Below are 24,012 nucleotides of genomic sequence, written 5' to 3' on the forward strand. Positions count from 1 at the left end.
GCAGTTATTACTGGAATTTGGCAATCTTCCGGTATTGAGATGGGCCATTTAGGGGGTGAGATGGGGGTGAAGTTGGCACTGAATCGATCTGCCAGGATATTGGCAATATCCTTGGCATCAGTATATTTAATGCCATTCTGTTTTAGCTCAGAGCAGATCTGAGCACTGCCATTTAGATTCTTGACATAGTTATAGATTGCCTTGTGGTTGTCTTTGGAATCTTTGGCAATTTTATTTTCGTAACTAGCTTTGGAGGATTTTATGAGGGATCTCAGTTTCTTACTGAGGCTGGTAAGGGAGTTTTCTGCATCCTGGGATTTTCCTCTTTTCTGCAACAGTTTCTTCCTTTTGTTGTAAAGTTTGTTTATGGCAGGGGACCACCAGATTGGCTTCCTTTTTTTGGATGACAGCATCTTGGTTCTATTTGGGATGGCATGATTCATGCATGAGTGGATGTGCTCGTACAGTGCCTTAGTGTAGGATTCAGCAGTTGAACTTTCAGTTCCTGTCTGTATGGGTGTCATGAAGTTTGTCACTTCTGACTTGAGTAGCATGAAGTTGGCTTTGGAGAAGTTTTTTTATGGAGGTTTCCTTACTGGGGGGTGGGGGTGGGATGTGGATGTTAAGGGTGATTAGCTTATGGTCAGACCTGACTAACGAGGGGGTGACCACAGGTGTGGAGCACCGACTTCCCATGTTGGTAATGACCAGGTCTAGGATATTGGAGCCCCTGGTGGGACTATGGATTAGTTGATCTAGGGCGTTGGAATTTATGAATTCCAAGAACCGTTGGACAAAAGTGTTGCACCTGGAGAATTTCAGACACATTGTGTTGGGTAGCTAGCCTGATGGTGTGAATATCCTTGGTGAATATTGACACTCCTCCATCTTTAGTGTTTCGGTCCTGGTTTGGTGGCCGAAAAGTGTGGTAAGAGTTGTAGCCTGGTATTGCAGGGGTGCTCTCTGGAGCCTTGAACCAGGTCTCAGTTACTGCACAGATATCGATGTTCTCCATTTTTAGGAGTGCCTCGAGAGAGTGCATTTTGAGGTTTAGATTTCTAGCACTGAGTAGCATTACCTTCACTTTTTGCATGCTTGTACCTGTTACGGTGGTGGTTTTGTCATTTGAACTTTACCTAAAAAGGCAATATAGGGGTGGCAAGAGCCTTAGCCAGTAACCTGAATCCCAGGGGCGACAGGTGCAGTCCATCTCTGGCAAAGCATCGTAGTCTGTCAATCATGTCATCCCAGGCAGACAGATACTGGATCCCCTTTGAATGACACCAGAAGCTTAGCCAATTGTTGAAGTCAATCATTTTGTCCTTATATTGTGGTATCATTCTGGGCAAAGGCAGGATGCTACTCAGGGCTAGGGTCATACCTGCCTGGGCCACATGATCCGAGAGCTCTTCCATGTCTCTTTTCATGTAGTCTACGGAGGTACATCTCAAGTCATTCACTCCAACATGGACAATGACAGTGTCATATTTGTACTTGTTGTGGAGTGACTTCAGTGCATGCGTTATGTGGCGGATCCTGGCACCCGCCAGGCAGCTGACTGTAATTTTTTCCTTGTTCAACCTGGTGAGAGGGACATCAGTGTGCCAGACTATAGAGTCACCTATGACTAAAGTGTTAGGTACATTGTCTTGTATTAGTTGCTGTTGCTGGGTGGCACACTGGTATTGTGAACTATGTGACACTTTGGTTGTGATTGGTGTTTGTTTGCGTTTCAGCTTCAGAGGTCCTTGTTGCTTGGGCAGGTTACAGTTAAGGGCCTCTGCATATGTGGATTTAGTGTTGCTATATGTGGGTGTTGGTGGTGTGAGTTTAGAAGGGCTATGTGTTGCTTGAGGTGTAGTGTGGGTGTTAACCTTCTCCTCTTGACTGTGTAGCACAATCTTGGGTGGAGAGAGCTTTACTTCCATTTTGGCTATGTAAGTGCATCTCTCACAGGTTGTAGTGCTGGGTGGTAGGAGGAGAGGGTTGTCTGTGTACATGAGGCAATTGCTGCATTGCCCCAGTATGCCCAGATTCACCAGGTGGACAGGAGACATCACGGGAAGCTGACCCTTGGACATGCCTGGTTTGGTGCTTTTTTTTTTTTTTTTTTTTGTAAAGTACAGGAGCTCTTCTTCATAAAACATCTGAGAGTAGATTACTAGAATTTTTAAATTAGGTAAAATCTACCAGAATTTTTAAATTATTTAAAATTGATCACTGCTTCTCTCTTCAGTTCACCAATGATTATTCTAGCAATTTGAATCATTATTTTAATTTTTTTATTACAAAGGATGGGAATAGGAAAACATTTATACGTAATACTGCTACGAAGCTACTTTTCTTCAAATTGTTACCTTCATTTTATTAACAGCCATCCCATGAGAGAAAATGAAGCCCAGTGATGGAGCAAATGGTAAGCCTGGTGTAGGATCATATCAAAGCACAAGATCTTTAACAAATAAATTGCTATCCTTATATCTGTGGTTTTACAGAGACGTTATCCGGCAGAGATGTTGAGTGAAATAAAGAAAGATGTACAAAACAGGCACTTTTGTGAGGCACTTGGATTGTACATACTAATACATGTAAGAAGGGGTTGAAAATGCGATTCTAACATAGCTACTAGGAATATATAGCAAGGAAGGCAAACTCTTCACTGAAAGGACTTCTCACCAAAAAAACAAAAAATAAATATGAAGTAGTGAGATGACCAACCACGATGTGCAAATTCTTCTTCTAACTGAAAGAATCCAAAAGACAGACACAATATAAAACGTATTCCAATTTATTGAATAAAAATGAGCGCTTTCGCATAGTTCCAAGCTACGCTTCTTCAGATAACTTTCTTACAAATAAAGCTACACATATATACTAAAAAAGGCGGGATGTAAATTAATTAATTACTTCAGTCACACAATTAAATGGTTATATCTTAACCCATTCACTACTAAGCTAGCAAAACATGTATATAGCAAATTAAACTCAGTTAAGGATGTCAGTTAACATTTAGAAATCAAACACTGGAACAAATGACAGGCTTAAATTTCTAAAATATATACATTATGTTTCTAGATCACTAACCAAATGAACAGAATACAAAACCACCTCCTTAGTGTATATAGTCCCAATCCTTAGATAATCAATTTGTATAATAACAAAACATGTAAAATATTCTGTATCTAATAGTATTAAAGGTCATATATATATATTTACCATAAAACTAAATTATTTACTATTAATACCACATATTATTGACCATTTTTAATAATGCACCTATTTAGTATATATATATAACTATTGTATAACTACATGTAATATATATTTGATTCAATAAAATGTCTTAAAAAATATCTTAAAAATATATATATTATGCATATATGCATATGAAAACTAATATATTTAAACAACATATACAGTGTGCTCATCAATTTAAATAGGGCGTCACAAATATGCATGTATGTGCAAGCAAAGCATAAAGAGTATATACATTATGTGTATCACTCATTGACAAAAACCATAATGTACACTATAAAAATAAACTAGGAGAAGCTCATAGCCCCACTAGAGTCATACACTAAGGTCAAATCAGGCAACTATGACAGCCTCATATATAAAAAAAGCCTGATGCGAAATCATCAAACCGGAAGATATACGGACATGTCTACCATATGAGTAAAATTCATTCAGATAATACAAGATATATAATATATATAATGATGTATGTAATTAATCATAATAGAATAACTATAGTATATGAAACAGATCCAAGTACTCATAACACAAAGCAGATGAGTTACCTAACCATAATATGGACTAAACAGAAAACAAATTGATGAATATGGCCATTTATAAAACAAAAAGACACAAAAATGTATGAGTATAAACTAAAATAAAATAGGGAATGATAAGTATGAAAAATACATAATCATGTATAAAAATTAAACTAAATAAATAAATGAATAAATAAATACACATATATATCAATTCATTTTCTCCCCACTAGTACTGGTTTAATAGAAACATAGTTATTTATACCAGGGGGTAAATGTGCTGCAAACTTCATTATCCAATGTAGTTCAGCAAGAGCTAGTTGATTGTCCGCATTGCCTCCTCGTTTGTTATGTTGTACCAATTCTATTACTCTAAAGTTAAAACTATGTGTCGGACATTCCATAACATGCTTTGCTAACGCATTGCTGTCATCTCTCTTACGAATGTCATACAAATGATTGTATATGCGATCACGTAGTCTCCTTTTCGTGAGACCTACGTAGAACACTGGACATGACACGCAATTAGCTAGGTAGACCAAATTGGTACTGCTATAGTTAGCATATAAACTAGGTCAAAAAATGTAATCCATATATGGATGCTTGAACATTTGTGATTTAGTGATATATTTACATCTGTTACAGTACCCTGTGTCAAAAATCTATTCATTATTACCTTGCCTTTGTTAGTAGAAACACCATGATCTTTACATAGGATCAATTTCAGATTGTCGCTGTTCCTATATTGGAACCTGGGTTTATTACCCACCATGTCTTTTATATGTGTATGCATGGTAAGTATATGCCAATTACTGGAGATAACCAGTCGTATATTGTCTACATCACTGGTATATCTCATTAAATAGTTGATCTTATTCTCTCTGTTCCTAGTCTTCTCAGCCCCTAGATGTCTTATTGCTCCTTGGGTGGTAACTACGGAACCTATACGCATAGGATGCACATCTCCCAAGACATCATGCCTTATGTCCCTGACCATCTTGATACTATACCCTCTATTCAAAAATAAAGTTTCCAAAAAGTCAGCTTCCTTTCTTAGAACTTCAGGTTCATCACATAGTCTAGAAATCCTAATAAACTGACTTCTCACAATACCTTGAAAAGTATGCCTCGGGTGCATACTATCATAGGTCAATAGACCATTCGTCCATACCGGTTTCCTGTATAGTGAGGACGTAATAGTCCCACTATCTGTCAACTTAAGAGTAACATCCAAAAAGTGTATCTCCTTGGGTGAATATTCTTTTGTAAACCTAAGGAAATTGGTGGTGGTATGTAAATATTCCAAAAATATATCAAACGTATCACTAGATCCCTCCCAGATGATTAATATATCATCCACGAAACGCTTGTAATATTTCACAGACTTAAACTGTTCATTGTTGAATAAATACAATTTCTCCCACCAGTACACTACAAGGTTAGCGTATGTATTTGCACAGGGGGTGCCCATGGCTACCCCCCACTGTTGCAAATAATACATATCGCCAAATGAAAAAACATTATTTGTCAGGATGGTATCCAACAATTGGCAGATCAGTATATTCCTAGCATTGGTGAATGATGTCTCCTTCACCAATAGTTCTCTAATATATTGTACCCCGATCTCATTAGGGATCGAGGTAAATAAACTTTCTACATCAAGCGTAATAAGAAAGTATTGTGATGTTACATTATTAAGTTGTACTGACTGCAAAGTGTCTAACAAGTGATGTGTATCTCTTAAAATAGATGGAAACATATTCACTACTGGTTGCAAAATACTCTCTAGGAAGACAGATATGTGTGAAGTTACCCAGCCATCCCCCGATACAATCGGTCTCATGGGTATGGGGTGAACCTGTTTATGAATTTTGGGTATTCCTTTAATAATGGGTATCATTGGATGTTGTATAAATAAATATTCAAAGGTCTCTATACTTATTTGTTGGCAAGTCAAAAGATCTTGCAAGATGTCATTTACTGTCTGTATGATATGCAACACTTCATGATGATCTATTTCTTTATAAGTAGTACTATCAGATAACATATTGTTCATGTTGTCAACATATTCATGAGTGTTCAAAATCACAACTCCCCCCCCCCTTATCTGCTGGTTTTACAACTATTGATGAATTAGTTTTTAAATTAGACAAAGACATTGACTCCAAGTTAGTGAGGTTATAAAATCTCCCTTTCTTATTTCTAACTGAGAACAAAGAATAATAGTCCTTTTCACAAAGTTTGAGAAAGCACTCCACTGGTGGAGGCATAGGCGGTAAAAAAGTACTTTTGTTCCTGAGGGGTATCGATGGAACATTAACTGTAGAGCTTCCGTTCATGTCTTGAAAATAAAGTTTCAAACATAGTTGTCGACAAAAAAGTCTCAGATCTATCAGAGTTTCTGTGAGAACAGCCGGGGAAGCAGGAATAAAGTTAAGTCCCCTATTTAGAAGGGAAATAGTCGCACTGTCCAACACAAAATCAGAACAGTTAAAGACCAGAGAAGTCAATACCTGGTTCGCCTGTTCTGTACAGTCCTTTCTTCGGAAAGTTTCCTCTTACAGGACAGTGAGGTATGTCTGCGGCCAGGACAGTACAGGAGCTCTTCTTCATAAAACATCTGAGAGTAGATTACTAGAATTTTTAAATTAGGTAAAATCTACCAGAATTTTTAAATTATTTAAAATTGATCACTGCTTCTCTCTTCAGTTCACCAATGATTATTCTAGCAATTTGAATCATTGTTTTAAATTTTTTATTACAAAGGATGGGAATAGGAAAACATTTATATGTAATATTGCTAGGAAGCTACTTTTCTTCAAATTGTTACCTTCATTTTATGAACAGCCATCCCATGAGAGAAAATGAAGCCCAGTGATGGAGCAAATGGTAAGCCTGGTGTAGGATCATATCAAAGCACAAGATCTTTAACAAATAAATTGCTATCCTTATATCTGTGGTTTTACAGAGACGTTATCCGGCAGAGATGTTGAGTGAAATAAAGAAAGATGTACAAAACAGGCACTTTTGTGAGGCACTTGGATTGTACATACTAATACATGTAAGAAGGGGTTGAAAATGCGATTCTAACATAGCTACTAGGAATATTGATACAATGAATAGTAAAACAATGGCATTAACTATCCACCTTTGATAATCTGAAAAAATATATATTAGAGATAGACCACTCTTCATATATAAAAGGAACCCCAATATTAAAGAAAAGCTAGAAGGCTTTAAGAATAGCATGAGTGAGGTCAATAACAGAAAAAAGTTGGAACATTTGTTGTGGAAGTTGTAGTCAATACAGGTTTATAAATGAGGGTTAGGAATTGAAGGTCGTTAATTATAAGAGCGCCATAGCTCTCTCAATACTGTAATTGTGGCAGTAAACAGGTGGTTTATTTGGCAAAGCACTCCATATATCAATAATTTTATACAGGAAAACCTTAGAGATGCTTATGTGAAAGAACTTATGAGCAACGATTACGGCAAGCATTCTCAAAATTCTCAGAAGTTTGAAAAATTCTTGTTTTCCATACTGGAATGGGTTTTGGTTAACTATAACTGGAGACCTTGTGAGACAGGACATTAAAGCAGCGAGTTGGTCTGGCAAATCCAATTAAAAGCTGCTACTTACCCTGGTAGAAAAACTCCATATCTATTAATAGTGTTCTAAGGTTGCATACAGTCAAACGTTAAATAACTACACTATTAAATTATTGATATAGGCAAAAACATGTTTATAAAATAATAAATAAGATGTAATATATGGAGTACATTAACAAGCAGTTTTCATTTGATTAAGTTATTTTTGGCTATGCATTTAATATACTGATTACCGTTTTTGTCAAATTATCTATTTTCAGATTATAATGTCAAGTCATGTAACTGTTTGATTCTGTTATTAAATGGCTGTATTATAGTTGATTATTGATGTTCTGATGAATTCCTCTCACACTGCATGAAAACACTCAACATTTTAAGAAAAGTTGCAATGGTTATTATTATTAGTATTATTATTATTATTATTACCATCATCTTTCTTTAGAGCAACCTGGTTGTCTGAGTTTATATACTGTAGCTGTTTAGCTTACAAAATCTCACTTGTAATTGCCTCCTAACAAAATACATGTTACACACCTTACATGTCCTTCCCATCTTCTAAAAATCCTAATCCCAAAGATTATCTTCTTATTCTTGTAATTCCCTCAATATTACATACAGTGTCTGTCTTTTAAAAATCAATAACCCAAGGAATATCTTGTTCCAGTCCATTTGTCCCTTATAAAGGTCTCTTTTTTTAACTCTGTCAGCCTCTCCTGGTGGCACGACTGCTTGCAGGTCACAACTTTTGTTGTATTACTTAAAATTACCTACAATCCCTTTCATTACACATAAATGTGATTTAGATATTGACAGTAATACTACAGCCTGTTGACTACTCTGTTAATCAGCCTTAACTTTGGTGGTCGCAATCTGCTGAACCTTAAAATAATTGACTTCTGCAGTTCACTGGCAGATGGAGTTCAACTATAATTCTATGATGGGTTTTTCACTATATATATATATATATATATATATATATATATGTGTGTGTGTGTGTGTGTGTGTGCATTTGTATATCTATGTATGTATACAGAAGTTAATACCTCTTCTTATTTCTTTGTATTCTGTGGTTTTAAATGAAAACCGTTTTAGATATTTCCATTTGTGTAATTTTATTTTGTGTAAACTTATAACATTTTGGTAGTATTTTGATTGTAAATAAAAAGCTATGTACTTTACAATTGTGACTGGATTCTAGTGTAGGATCAATGATGTGAGAGTCAATGATCCTATAAGTCAATATCTGCTAACACTTAAATGACCATTTGTAGATGTAGGAGAAAGAGTTGTACTTACTCTTACCATAAATTTCAGGGTGTGATTGAAAGACATACCCAAGTAAAACATATCTTGCTATATGCCACTCCAACAGCACATTTTCGTTGACATAGCATATGGAATTATACTGACTGTGCTCTGAAATCTGGAATAATACAACCTTGTCAATTCAACGCTCTGACATCAAAGCTGTGTCATGAGCTGCTCCTTGCTGTTATGTTCTAGTTTCATGAGTCAGCATACATAGTGGCCCCAAGAACGCTGCAATATAAACCTAAAACTGTTTTTAAAAGGTCTAAAATACTACTCTTATAGGTTCATAAGTGTTTACTATGCTAACGACCACAAGGGTCCTTTTAAGCCTAGCCATGCATCCAAAATCTCTGACAAGGTCTGATACCCTTCATAAGTGTAAGCATGGGCCTGGGAGATGAACCATTTATAGGTTACCTGTTTGCATCAGAGACATAGGTGCTAAACCAGGGATGAATTTCCAGTTTCCCATCCAATTTTCTAAGTTGCACTTGAACTGGATTAGGGAGGAACTCTGCTTCACATGAATGGGGAGCCTGTTCCATAGATAGGGTGGTCCCTGGGATACATACCTATCTCTGCAGCAGGTACTATTTATATCATAGGCAAGGTTTAAGTATTTAGAATGGGTAATTCTGGTAATCTTTGTTTTGTGGATATGCAGGAGGTCCATCAGAGTGGGGTCTGACAATGCCCTGTACGCCAAGCATAGATGTCCCCTCAAAAGCCTGTAGGAGACAGAATACAGGGTTAGGGCCTTGAGGCAGTCTGCACAGGACATATTACTTATGCCCTGTATTCCTTTAGTAAGGAACCTCTGTGGATGTTCCATTTGTTGGATATGCCTGGTTAGGTATATACCAAAGGGGGCATTGTACTCAATGATAGGTCTGATGAATGCTGAATACAGTGGAACAATGACTTCCCTGGACTTAGATGCCATAGATGCCCAGAATGATTTCCTCACCACTGTAGACACATGATGATCAAAGGTTAGATTACTATCTATGTGCGTGCCTAAGTCCCTGACTACTGGGTCAACTCTAAGGGGTGTGTTGTCAATATTATTGTTACCAGGGATGGATGACTTCCCAAAGGATACTATTATGCATTTCTTGGCATTTAGTTTTAGTCCATGACTCTGACAAGTTGTTTGTCTGTGTGAGAAATCCTTGACATCCCAGTCTCAAACACTGAATAGTTTGGTTATGATAACAGACTGGACCATTTTCTCTATACAATGATTCTAGAAGCTTCTTTAGTTTGTAAGAATAATTTAAATGCTTAGTTCTAGCAGTCTTCAAGTTTTCAGAATTATTGCAGCAGTATTTGCCATGTTCAAAGTATAAATTTAGATCTAAAACAGAGGCATTTATACTTCAAACAACATATTATTCAGATCAACAAAATCTACAGAATGAAACTTCTGTATGAGCATTGATAATGAATGGAGAAACAGATCACCACAAATCACTGTAGCTGTCAAGGTAAAGTGGGTATACACAAAACGCCACAAAATGCCATTACCTTCACATGGAAAATAAATCTCTTCTGCAGTTTCAAAACATCACACAAAAGGAAATACAAGGTTCAGATGAAAAAAAAAAAAATCCCTCAGTTTGAACTACTACAAATGTATGGCTAAGCATGCGATAGAAAAAAACAAGTTGTAGAAACAAAGTCAGTAAAGGATTCAAGTATATTCTGTAGAAAGAAAGCATCAAGCAATAAACATGTTACCTGAGTCTACAAAGTAATTCAGAGCATTTTTTGTGGCTTAGTCAAAAAGGATATTGTGCCAGCATTCTCCAATAGTTAGAGAGCTCCCATACATTACTACTGAAAATAAAGCTCTTCTATGGGACATCAAACCTTCCCCTACATTATACAGCAGTTCCACGGTCATATACATTATTGTATATTAGCTCTTACTACATGATAATGCTGTCAAATAGCTTGATGCGCCATTTGGAACAACTTTTAAATGATTTAGTGCCGTAGTCTTTTAAACAGAATATGCATTTAGACTTGAGTTCAATACCTGCTTTTTATGAGTGAGTACCTTAACAAAGAAAGACAGAAACATGATGCATTCATGTTGAAAAAACTAAGGCAAATTAATTTAAACAAGATAATATGGTACTGCAAGGGTAAACGTTATTTAGGTTCATAGGTTCATAGATTAGTACTAGGCTAACTGCCATTTTAAGCCTAGCCATTTATCCCTTGTGAGACTTAAACCCTGCACCTTGTGTTTTTAGGAAGCAAATATCTACAAAATAAGTTTTATTTCCTGTATCCATGTGTATCTAAATATTCAGCTTCTGGTTAGTGAGTGGAAATAAAATATTGTTTTCAGACTGTAAATGAATGTTGAGTTTACTGTAAAAAGAAACATTTTTTTCAGAATGGAAATGTCTCTAAAATGAGTTGCATCTTCTTATGTAGACCCTGTAGATTTAATAGATGGATAAGCACAAAAGCATAACATTTTTCCATATCTTGTAGTTGCATTTTCCCCAACATATACTTAATCAATAATCAGCAACATTTTCTTTATACTACAGTAGTTCTACTCATATATATTTCTAGTGACTTTACTACAAGTTAAAATGTTTAGCCATCCCTTAATATAAATTAAACTTGTATCCAGTCCCTTGCCCCATTATATTTAAAAATACTGGCTATAAAACCTGGGTAATAATATGTAAGAGAGGCACAGTCGTGCTGTAGGTAGCAATTCTGCTTCACAGTGCTTGACTTTATAGGCTTCCATGCAGAGTTCACATGTTCTCCCCATTTCCATGAGGAAATTTTTTTTTGGGGGGGGGGGGGCTTTTCCTACAAATTTGATAAGTAAAATAGTGTTGCCTTAATGTTTATCTATTTGCTTGTGTGTGTGTCTGTAAGAGAGAGACACATACACACACAGAAAGAAAGAGTCTGAGACTATATTTTTGTCCTGCACTGTCAAGGGTTGGTTTACTCCCTTGTGTCTTTGTTTTTCTGGACAGGTTGCGGATCAATAGAATTCTGAAATGAATAAAGCAGGTATTGCAAATGGATAAATGTTTGAATTAATCTTGTTTAATTGTGTTGATAAACCTATATTCCACTGAATGCATTTAAAAAATTTTACAACTATGTTGCACAAATTATGATTATCATAATCTAATCTATGCTTGAATATATTCTTCATAGTGGAACTTACCTCCCCAAGTCTCTGGTGAAAAGAGGAATTTTGCCCAGTAATACTATGTTGGCAAGAAATGAAGAGAAATAAATAATGTTGGTGTGCTCAGAATGAAAACATATCCTTTGATATGAATACACCCTTTTCCTAGCTTGAAATGTACCTACATGTGAATCTGATCATCTAGTTTGAAAACAAATCTGCAGCCCAAGATGTTAAATAGATTAAACTTGTCTCCCTGTAAAAAATTGTACTTTAATGGGCAGTGTTCTACCTTCCATAAGCCAGTCCCTGAAATGTGGTATTTCTTTTCCATAATACATTGTGTACTGTGCTTCCTACGCAAAATGCAACTCATTTCTGTAACTATGTATTTCATAAAATGCTAAACATGTAAAAAAATGCACATTAGCAAAGGTCAACAAGCCCAGCAATTAATGGTGAGACATGCACAGTATTGTTAACGCAGACCAGTATATATTCACAAAGCCTAAAACATGAATGCTTTTGTAAAAAACAAAACTACTGGCCTGTTAAGTAATCTGGATCTGGAATGGATTCTGAGAGCTCTTCTTGACACTGGTTCTCACCAGGTACAGAAGCTACTATCATGCCATCTGGTAACTGTTGCTCTAGACCTCTGGCAAAATTCTTCTGTCTGAAATGAAGGCAACACAAGACAGTCCATAAGGTGAACAGCATATTACATGCTAGCTGTTTAATTCTTCTTCTTATGAGTAATATATGATAATGTGAAATGTAAGTCAAGACTCCAAACAAGGTTACAGTATATAAAACCCAAACAAGATGTCTTCAGTAAGCACAGACATTTGAAGACCCATAAAAGTAAAAAACTACACATATTGTCAACTTTAAAATGATTAGTATGTGCAAGAATACTTCACAGATAAAGATTTAGTAACGGACATGGTGTACATTATCAAGACTGAAAAATAATAAGTAATATGTATAGAAGAAGCAGCTAAAATCTATTCCCACAAGCAATACAACAAGAAAGATGCACTGTTTAAAAATCCACATAAAGACATCAAGAGAATAACAACAAACTGATCATCTAAATAGGGGTAAACCTGCAACAAGCATGTGTCCCATCAAAAAAAATCATACGGCCAACATATTGCAAAGGATCAGCAACAATTTTTCATACTTTAAATAAATAAATGCAAATGCATCTTAAACCACCTTAACATCGATGTAAACATCTTTAAATAATAAAAAAATACCTTTTTTAATTAAAAAAAAAAAAACACTTTTTTTCTTAAAAAAGTGTATCCATTAGTTAAACCTTGGCTACATGCAGTTTCAAAATGCTACTGGTAGAAATGTATTAAGTCAAAACTGCCAATTTAATTTTCTGTGTTATATTTTGTCTTTCTACTGCCTACCCCTAAGGTTTTTTGGAATTATTTAAAAATGTATTTGTATTTATTTATAGTATGAAAAATAGTCACATATCCTTTTAAATAATTTGCTCATGTGATTTTTTTTGATGAGCATTTAAAATGCTATAACTGCTGTAAATTTTACATTCGGATGAAGTCCTGTTTATATGCTTTGGATGAAAGAGCTCAAATGAATAAATCTTCTTTGGCTTTTTATACTTTTTGGTTGTTACTGTTCCACTGAGGAAAATTTAGTCATAACTGGTCCTGTTTTTTGCACAATAAAACACACTGTTTTTCAATTATCTTAGCAGACCAGGCAGAGTTCAGTAAGCAGTATTGCTTACAACATAGTGCTATATGCTGGCTCTGTAGCACAGGGAGATGGAGTCTGGATTACAAAATAGCTGACCTGAGAACAACTAGGGTCACAATTGCTGAAGGATCCAGGTAGGGAGAAGAACAGGCATTACTTTCGCCCTGTCTCTGAGGAAGGGAGGGAATTTTTGAACTGGTGACAAGAATTGTGGAAGAACTGTACTTATCATTTTAGCATGGAGAGGATTACAGCTAACAGATAATACATTGCATGATAAACGTGACATAAGTAGCTTTTCAGAGTTAAGGCTCGCAAAAAAAATAAATAAATCCACCATCATGCAGGGCAACATATATAACACTACCAGATGACCCATTCTACCTGTACTCCTGGATCAGGTACCAGTGAGGTCACTAGCCACAAGAGGTAGTACTGGGGCCATCAAAAGGAAAACTGTTATAGCTGAGAGGGCATGCAAAAAGGGACAAAAAACAAATCAGGATAACATTGTGAGTGCATTAAGCTGAATGAACAAAATAGCCTTAATTTTCCTCTGCATATAGCTTAAGCCATCAAAAGCATAAGCAATGAATAAGTTGTTTTCTCATTTGTAAAATGCAGATTGTGCTATAGGTGGAAAACCTTCATATCAAATTTCCTAGAAAAAAAAACCAAATATGTGTTCCATAGTAAATCAAATGTTGTGAATGTCTGATATTATGACGCCTCTACATTGAAAGAATATTTGAAGTGGTTAGCAGTTCAAGCTATTGACTTAACACCTATATATTTTTCAGACCTGTCATTCTGAATGCTTGGCATTTGCTCTGTAAAGAGAATGGAAGGGGAAAATATTCCATGAGACATGATTCAGATCTATGATGCCACGCATCTGCTAGCAAATCCAGGCTGCAAGAATGATTATTTTTTAATCTATTATTACTTTCAGTAGTTTTTTTCTGCTTAGGCTCATGACATTGAGCAGTAACACCTTGGGGTTCACTTGCTACGGCTTTAGCTTTCCATATTTGGCATTGCCTAAAAAGGCACTACGGGTGTGGATAAAGTTTTAGCTAGTATTCAACAGCCTAGAAGGGAGAGGAACATACAATCCTTGGCAAGTCAATGTGGTCTGTTAACCATGTCCTCCCCAAGATGACAAATATTGGATTCCCTTAGAATGAGGCTAGAACAGCCAGTTGTTGAAATCAATTTTTGCTCATATTTTGGCATTGTACTTGGTGATGGCAATATGCTGATCAATGCTAGGCTCAAACCAGCCCAAGACGCTTAGTCCGAAAGCTCTGTAACTTCTTTCTTCATATGGTCCAGGAAGGTACATCTCCGGTCCTTCACACCTACATGGACTATGATGGAATCATACTGGTAGCTGTTGTGTAATAACGTGACTGTGTACATTAGTTCTTAGATCCTGTCTGCAGGTAAACAACTAACAACTATCTTCTACTTGCTCAGCTTGGTTAGAGGGGCAACAATACATCTTACAATGAAGTTTTCTATGATGAGCGTCCTGCCAAGTGTGTTTGCTTGACTTAGGGGCTTAGTGTTTGGGGTGATGGTATACGGTATAACATATTTTTACTTTTCCTATGTATACTACATTTTATGTACTGTATACTTGATTGATTATTGTAATGGATGCATTAAAATTTACTGTTACTCATGGAGCTTTTCTCCCCAGGCCTCCACTGAAAATGGACCTGTGTCTAGTCGGACTTTCTCAGTAAACAAATGTTAACTAAATAAATAAAGTAAATAAATAAAAAAAAATGTGTTAGGTGTTGTTTTTTTTCTGACTGCCTTTGGGCTTGCTGAGGCATAGCTTTTACAATGAATGGTCTAGGAAGTCTTTGCTGTTTAGGAAAATTGCTCTTAAGTGAGTTTAGCCTCCGGTGTCATTGTGTAGTTACACTTCTCGCATACTGTGTCTGCCTTTTTCAGGATTAAGTGGTTGTCAGTAAACATGAGACAGTTGCTACATTGTCTTGAGATGCCCATATCCACCAAGCTGGCTACAGAGAAGTTAGGAAATGACATATCCATACTGTCCAGTCCTTAGATATGTGAGCGACTTGGGGGGTGGTGTATAGGGTTAGAAGACTGTTAGGAGTGCTTTATTGGAGCAGATTACGCTAAACAGTACTAAATTCTACTAACTTTAATGTTTACACAATGCTGAATTCAACCAAATCTGTAGGTATTGCAACTTGGCTCTCAACTAGCTGCTCTAAAGCTTGCTAGCACAAAAGGTATTTGCACTACATCACTGCTTTAAAGGGTACAGTTTTATGAACTGTTCTTCCTAGGTCTTTGCAACTGTACAGGGCATTGCTAACACATGCAAATATGAAATATTTATAGCAGCACATAAAAAACGGAAACCTAACTAGTGAGCCCTCTGTCCAATAAAATGATTATTACCCTATGAGTCCTTTTGTATATTTTCTAACTCTGATAGACCAGACAAATATTTCCTGATGCAAGATGAATAAACCCAGTCCTCTTAATGGTAAAGCAGAATAGAAAAGACCCACAAACCACTTAAACAACTAGCTGGAAATCCCTTGCTGATGGCAATTTCAAGATAGTCTTAACATCAGTTCCAGCGAGAGGAAGACCATTTTTAACAAAAAAAAAAAAAAATCTGTTAAATGAACATTTAAATGCAGGAAATAGTAGCAATCACTCAAAATATAAGATATAATATAATATAAAATAAGATCTAAAGTCACTGGATACAAGCAAAACACTTCTGGAATGCACTCTAGGACTCCAAGCTCCTGGAAAATGAGCAGGAGACAATATGTGATCTTCTTCTTTTGGCTTTTCCCAGTTAGGGGTCGCCATAGTGGAACAATGGTCCGCAGAACAATTGGCAGTGGAGATTTACAGTGTCGAGCTGCCAGTCCAGCACCCGACCTTTCACAGAAGGCACACTCACACACATGCATACCTAGGGCCAATTTAGAGTGTCCAATCCAGCTACAGCATGTCTTTGAGATGTGGGAGGAAACCAGAGCACCCAGAGGAAACCCACGTGACCGCAGAGAGGACATGCAGACTCTGCACATAAGGCACCCCAGCCAAGAATCAAATCAGAGAACCTCTTGCTGTGAGGCAGCAATGCTAATCATTACACCACGGCAGCTACCGTAGGAGTCAATATGTAATAAAGGAGGTTTATTCAAGAACAATAGTGTTTTTGCTGAGTGGGCACTCAGTATCATGGACCTATGAAAACCAATGCGTGGGAGATACATAAATAAAATAAAAAAAAATACTTCAAACTAAGCACTTTTGTTCCTTTATTACTGGATGGAACTTCTTAAGAATATGAAAGTTACAAAGTGGAAATCATATATAAAGGCTGCAATGTAAGACAAACCATCCCCCGTGCAATGACAACTTACTAATAAGTACACGTTGATGTGGTAAACCAATTAAAAGTGTTAGGGTAAACGCACGTAAAACTGTAAAGGAGCCATATATCATAATGCCTGGAGTAGTAAACAATTAAAAGAATTACGGTAAACACACTAAAGACTGTAGAGGAATCTTGTATTAACATGTCTGTAGTAATGCCAATAACAAAGTAGTGATAAATCCACACTTACAGTTAAAATAGAGAAATCAGAGAAATCAGGTTAAGTAATCTGTGTTATGCTATTATGTTACACACCAGCTAGTGAATGAAAGTATCCAAAAGGTCTGAAAACTGATAAAAACCTATGGAATTCACATATAAAATATAAAAAAAATTAGTACATTACATGGGCAAGCAGCAACTAGCTAGTGACCACTAATATTCAAAAGGACTGTAAACTGTTAAAAAACCTGTGGATTCCACGTCTAAAATATTAAAAAGTTAGTCAGTTACATGTATAAGCAGCAATCCAGTCGAAAATCTGGAAAAATAATATTGTGGAAATCTTATACAGGTCCTTTACACTCCCCAAAAAATTGATATCTGTGTACCAAAGAAGATAGCAGTAAAAATACAAGGGAAAAGTAACAAAAAATGTAAAAAGTGTGTAATAATATAAAGTAAAAATATTATTGAAAGACCCAAAAGGAGATTATTAAAAACAAGATACATAAATAGTTGATATGACAGTCAGAAGGGAGGGATTTTTGGAAATCGGATTTTCATAAGTGGTGTTGGCCAGAGACACAGCATTATTATAAAACAGCAGCAGAATGGTGGGGCTGGAGAGGCATACAATAAAACAAAGGCAATACTGTAGCTCTTTCAGAAACTTTGGCTTAATGTGTTAATGGGGGGGGGGGCAGACACAGAATGCAACTTTAACCAGGTAAAAAATATGCAAAATATAAAAGCACTGAAGCACAAACCAGCACTGAGGCAATTGTCTCACTGTTGACCTTCTACTGCAGTTTAAGGCACCAGACTATGCAGAAATTTATCAGTAACACTGTTTATGGAAAACATGCAATAATAAATGGCAAAAGGCTCAATCTCACAGGGGTACACAGTTCTGCCATAACTGTAAATTAAACTACAAGGTTATGAGCCAGCAGGGCTTAAAATACAAATGGATAGCTTTTAACAGTGATTCTCCTTTTGGAAATAGAAGTGACAAATAATGTAGAAACACAGTCTTCCCACAACTGCTAATAAAAGTACAAGACTAATGTCCCAGGACAAACTTAAAAATTCAAAGAGACGGAACAGAACAGTACAAAATAGTATTACCACACAGGTCACTAAGTGCAACTTATATATTTAAGCAGAAATTAAATAATTATTTTTTTAAAAAAATATAGTTACACACAGTTCTATACCTCTCTAATACATAAAAATATAGCAGTACTCTCGAATAACCACTGAAGATGGCATGTCTAACAGTTTTATTTATGTTTTCCAGTCAGTATGCACACGTGTCAATACTTAGAAAGAGCTACAAGAGAAAACTTTAAAAAAGTAGCAAACAATAAACAAAAGGTTACATAGACATGTCATGGCCAGTCAAGGGACTACAGGATTGAGACATATCTGAAGAGACCACAACCAATATCCAAAGTTCTCCACTCTCAGCCAGAGAGGGAACCTCATGATGCAAATGATTCCTTAACCTAACCATCACTTGGTAGCTTCAAATAATATGAATATAATTCTATATCCATTCTCAAGTGGCTTTAGTCATAATGAAAGTCAGGCATGATGACCCCCTAATAGTTTATAAAAAAAAAACCCTTGGAATTTAATAGTGGTACCAGATTTATAACATATCTAATGTGTTAGGTCATGTCTTTTGAAAGATATCTATGTAGGCCTCAAGTATTGAATCAGGAATGTCATTAAATTATTCCCATATCTTTAACTACCCATATGCATGACTGTATCAATATGTCTCATACTCTATAAAAACCTTGCCGCCCTTTTGCTCTATGTCAGATTAAAGCTGAGTGGCTGCCATAAATCAACACTGGCAGTAGAAATTAGTGTTTCCTATATGAATCTTTCGGGATTTTCATAGCGAAGATAACTGGCCTTTCCCTCTATGGTCCTTTCTTTTCCTACATAACATTTTTTAGTATCTCCAGTTCCTCAGGATCCACAAACAGCCCCCACTCATGACAATATATCCTGTGTCCTAACTGGATAATTATTAATATGGCACCATTGAATTGGATTCCTGCCAGGCATGCAACTCTTAGATGAAAAAGGTTACTAAGCTATACAACTACAGACAGGGACTTACCAAGTTCCTTCTTTGATAATAGCCAAAATTAGTTTCGTTGTGGACAATTAGATCACTTTAGAAGTCAAGTAATAAAATTTGCATTTCTGGCCATTTTGCATAAACCTGAATATATTCTTAGGTAAAAACAAGGACGTATGCAAAATACTTGTGTTGATTACATTCATCTTTGCTATGAAGAGGAAATGTATCTGCTTCCAACATAGGATTAAAGAGTGGGCTTCTAAGAGCATGTGAATGTTATGGTTAACAAGCTAAACTGCATTTTTCAATTGACGATATCTAGCTGTTTAGCTTGAGTGGATTATATGAATGATGTTGTCATCAGCAATTCTTGCTGGACTTAGGATTCATTAAGTAGAAAATATCTGATTTCTAACATTCTACGTGAGACCTTACTGATAAAGGAAAACTGAGAATGCAGCTAAAACTCTGGGCAGATTCTTTATACACTGTGGTGATAAAAATATACAGTCATCCATGAGCAGTGCTGTGATTATGGGAGATTGTTTATAAACTTTAATGACTATATTAGACCAGTAGGTGCTCAGGTACAAATACAGAATTTCTTCTAGTCATTATACATGAAAGAAGTGATTGGAGAGTTCCTTCATAGATGTCTCTAAAGACTAGAAAGAGTGGGAGGGGTACAAACTGGTATAAACTTGCACTAAAGGTTTGTTTTACAACATGTTAATCTTTCTAAAAAATTTTAGAATCCCAAACTGTCTAAGGCCATGCAAATATAATTCCACTCTAAAAAGTCAAAGGTCTTAAGGAGGTATAGGAAGACTAAGGCTAGAGAAGTGCATCTCAGGAACACGAGTTGGAAAGTACTGAGCAGTAATCTGGTGAGATCACGGCTCTTCAGTCTGATTTTAACAAAGCACTGTTTTCTTGCCCTTTTGGGAAAACCCTCTAATGTCCTGGCCAAAATGTTATAATTTAGCTTGTTGTTAGTCTCCAATGCTACAACTGAGATTTGTATGTGTGTGTGTGTGTGTGTGTGTGTGTGTGTGTGTGTGTGTCTGTGTGTGTGGGGGGTAATCTGATGATGAGACTGTATTCTTATTCCTTGAAAAAACATTACTGTGGCAAGGCAAAGCAAACAGGTTAGTATCCATTTAACTGTTGCCTGCCTGTAGAGTGTACACATGAAGGTATCTAATTGCTCCTTTAAGGCCTTAAAAAAAGACTGTCGCAAGGCTATCTGGACCTAGAGATTTGATGAGTGCCAGTGAACTGATAGCCTTGGGATATCCACCTCCTTCAGAGTATATTAATGTTTATGTGATTCCAGGACAATCCCAGGTATATACCTGACATCCACAATTGCTTTAATTTTATGGGAATCAAACATGGCATCACATGTTCTTCATTTAGGCAGTCAACAGAATTATCTGTTTTTCAGCACTCCAGATGGGACACCAGTAATTTAAGGAAACCAAAACTTTTGCTAAGTAGAAGAGGTACTGCCTGTAAAGGATCTCTTTACTTTTCAGAGCCATGATATCCACTGGCATCACGTTAAGCCAAAGTGTGACCTCTGTATTTGGATACCTTCATTGATTTCAGATGTAAGGAACATTTGCTATATAGTGTAATGTGAAACCGAATCTTTTATTTTGGCTTTGTGAAACTTTCTAATTACCTTAATCCCGCCCCACAAGTTCAATTTTGAAATCTTCACAGAATACACTGATGGAAACTTCATCCTCTGTGCTATCTTCCAATTTTCTGATCACCTCTGTAAGGCTGTATCAGGAATAGTGGGTCAAAGCACCATAGTTCAGGGGGAGGAAATTTATTCTGCTGCATCTACTCCATGGTAACATTGGGGATGTAATAAAGTCCAGGTAAATAAACCCTGGCATCAATCAGAGCAACAAAAATGGCACTTGAAAGTGCTCAACATCACCCCTCCTGCTCCACCAAAGTGTATTCTTTCACCATAGTGATAAACAAAAGAAACCATCTGGTACAGTTTTAGTAAACACATTTTGAACACTAATTAATACATAACTAGTTAATAATTGTGTCCATATTTGGTCATAGCCTAGCCCAGTAACAATTAATTCTTATGTTCATGGATCTGTCATTTTAATGATATATGAAATATGTTTGTGAAGCTGTGTTTACCACAGACGTTCAGATTCGAGGCATTGATCCTCCAATTTTTGATTTAAATGTTACTTCCCAAGAAATTTAATTAAAAAAGCATGCAACCCAGCAGCACAGCAAAGAATATACAATGAAAAAAACAAGCAAAGGGTTGAAGTTTTTTGAATCTTGATTAAATACACAGTGTGCTGTTTCAATTTAATCATTATAAAATATAATTGGACCTTTTTTACGTTACTGGAACTTTGGCTTCTGTATTGTATGAGCAGTACAATGAATGCTACATTGTATTTTGACAGGCAAATGCTACTTGGTAAATTACTTTTGTTAATATGAAACAAAACCATTTCTTAAATGTGAATACATCCATATACAAGTATAATTTATACCAGTTATTGTTCATGTCAGAGGCAGCAACATACATGCTGAAATTTATATTTGCTTTGTTGGTGAGAAATTTATGATGGACTCAGTCAAAAAGTAAATGAAGTACCCTGTTAATAACATGGACGAGTCAGATTTCAGAGCACAATTGCCTACTACGCAGTTTTATAACCTGAGTGCATGTCTTGCATAATATAAGCAAGAAGACAAATGTACAGTTAAAGCAATTTTTGTCAGGGGGTGAAATGTATCTTAATTAGCAATCACTTCCTGTTTATAAAGTCTGCAAAATACAGCAAACTGAATTACTATCATATTTGTACTTGCAGAACAGCTCAATTTATTTCCTTGAATCTATTGGGGCTTTAAAATACAAATTGACATTAGGGGATCATTTTAAACTCCTGCAAGTATTTTCATTTATCATTCTCAATGTATTTGGCAAGGGAAAGAGGCTAGATGTTCTTGTTTTCCTTTGTGTTCGTTTTTAATACTATAACCAGCTCTGGATTATCAGTGCTGAACTATCTCAATTAATAAAAAGACAGCACAGCTGCAATTAGTCTAAACTGTGCTAGCTACTACCTACCCACACATGGATAACAGTTAAACTACCAAGTCCAAAAAACAATCCACATTTAAAATAAATAAATAAATAAACACATTGTCATAATTATTTCAGTTTTTAATAGAAAATACCAAATAGGAACTTATTTCACAACTCACAAATAAAGATTTGCATAAAAATCTAGCGGTGGTGGAAATTATACTAGCAGACCAAGATAAGGGACTAAAATAATGAAATGGCTGGCTAGATGCTGGCATGAATTTGATGCTTTCTTCCAGCTTCACAGTCAACTCAACAAAGGTCACAAACTCCTGTCTTGGGTGAGAACTGGCAATAAACACATATTACTGGTCTCACTGTAATAAAATCAACAGTCAAATGATTTTATTAAACTTGCACTTTTACCGAAAGCAGATGACAACTAGATCAATGGCTAGTTATAACTTCAAAGTAAGCATGCCAAAAGTCAGGGAAGTTATGTACACAATAAAATATGAACTGATGTACTTTATATTGCAATGAAATTGCTGTGCATTTTTTTACTAAAGAAATGACAGTAGCTTTGTGCTAGCTGTTCAGTCAGCAGATTTACACTTTTGTTGTAAAAATATGTTTTAGAAATTGGATTTTCTATGTAGAAATATGACGAGTCAAGAGGTTTTAAAAACAAATCGTTGCATCTGCTATTGCTAAAATAAAGCTTAAATTTCTTTCATAATAGGTCGTAATTAATTTAACAGACTCAGTCAGAACACAATATTTTGAAAGTGTGAGGTTTGACAGCATCTGCTGGTTGGTCAAGTGGTTATTTTTTGTTTTAAAATGCAATGACAAAAGGGAGAAGAGACATTTTAATTCTCAGTGTGAATCATTAACTTTAAGAGTGATATTCTCATCTTAAGACCTGAAACTAAATTCTCAGTTCATTATGAAGAGCATAAACCCGTGTTCTCTAAAGGATGTTTGCTTCACAGTCGGAATTTAAAGGATGTTTTCTTTTGCATAGTATCTTCTGCACAAAACACACTGATTATGTGAAGACAGGGGAGGCTTCAATATTAAATATTAAATTACAGTTAAGTAGTGTGGAAAGCAATATCCTGACTTCATCTGTCTTATTTCCAGAAGTCTCTCTGCATGCAATTTTCTTCACCCTTGCAAAATAAGAGAAAATATAAAATGGCCATCTGCTTATACATTTGTTTACTCAATGACCGGTTATTCCCGTTCTTCTTAAATATGCTTAAGGAATTTACACGAAAAATAAAACTGAGAAAGATGAAGAAGGGAAGTGTTCATACTAGCTACTGATGTACATCTTTTACAGGCAATATGATCAAGATGAAGGTTATGATGATGATGATGATGATTGGTATATGTATGTGCCTGGATGTCTCAGTATTCATTCAACAGATCAAGTGTCTTTCCACTGAAGCCCAATACTACAAAGCTGCTTCATCAAGCACACGCGACCTGACGAATGTACTTCAGTGTTCAATGAAACTGCAGTTGCCTACATGAAGTGAAGGAGAAAAAGGGGATAAGAAAATCCTGAAATTACATATCCCAGTTTTAGATCAGTTAAAC

At 35.9% G+C, this 24,012-nt stretch overlaps 1 protein-coding gene across 1 annotated transcript in view; it reads right to left on the reverse strand.

Annotated features, from left to right (window-relative positions):
* Positions 1 to 24,012, reverse strand: part of ASTN1 (astrotactin 1) — a 5,143,480-nt gene that overhangs the window by 1,707,229 nt on the left and 3,412,239 nt on the right. The window contains exon 15 of the mRNA XM_044086860.1: positions 12,417 to 12,544. Coding sequence (XP_043942795.1) covers positions 12,417 to 12,544 — 128 coding nt within the window. The remainder of the gene's footprint in view (positions 1 to 12,416; positions 12,545 to 24,012) is intronic.

The sequence above is a fragment of the Protopterus annectens genome, chromosome 10.part0 (assembly GCF_019279795.1).
Source record: "Protopterus annectens isolate FY-2018-M chromosome 10.part0, PAN1.0, whole genome shotgun sequence".
NCBI lineage: Eukaryota > Metazoa > Chordata > Ceratodontiformes > Protopteridae > Protopterus > Protopterus annectens.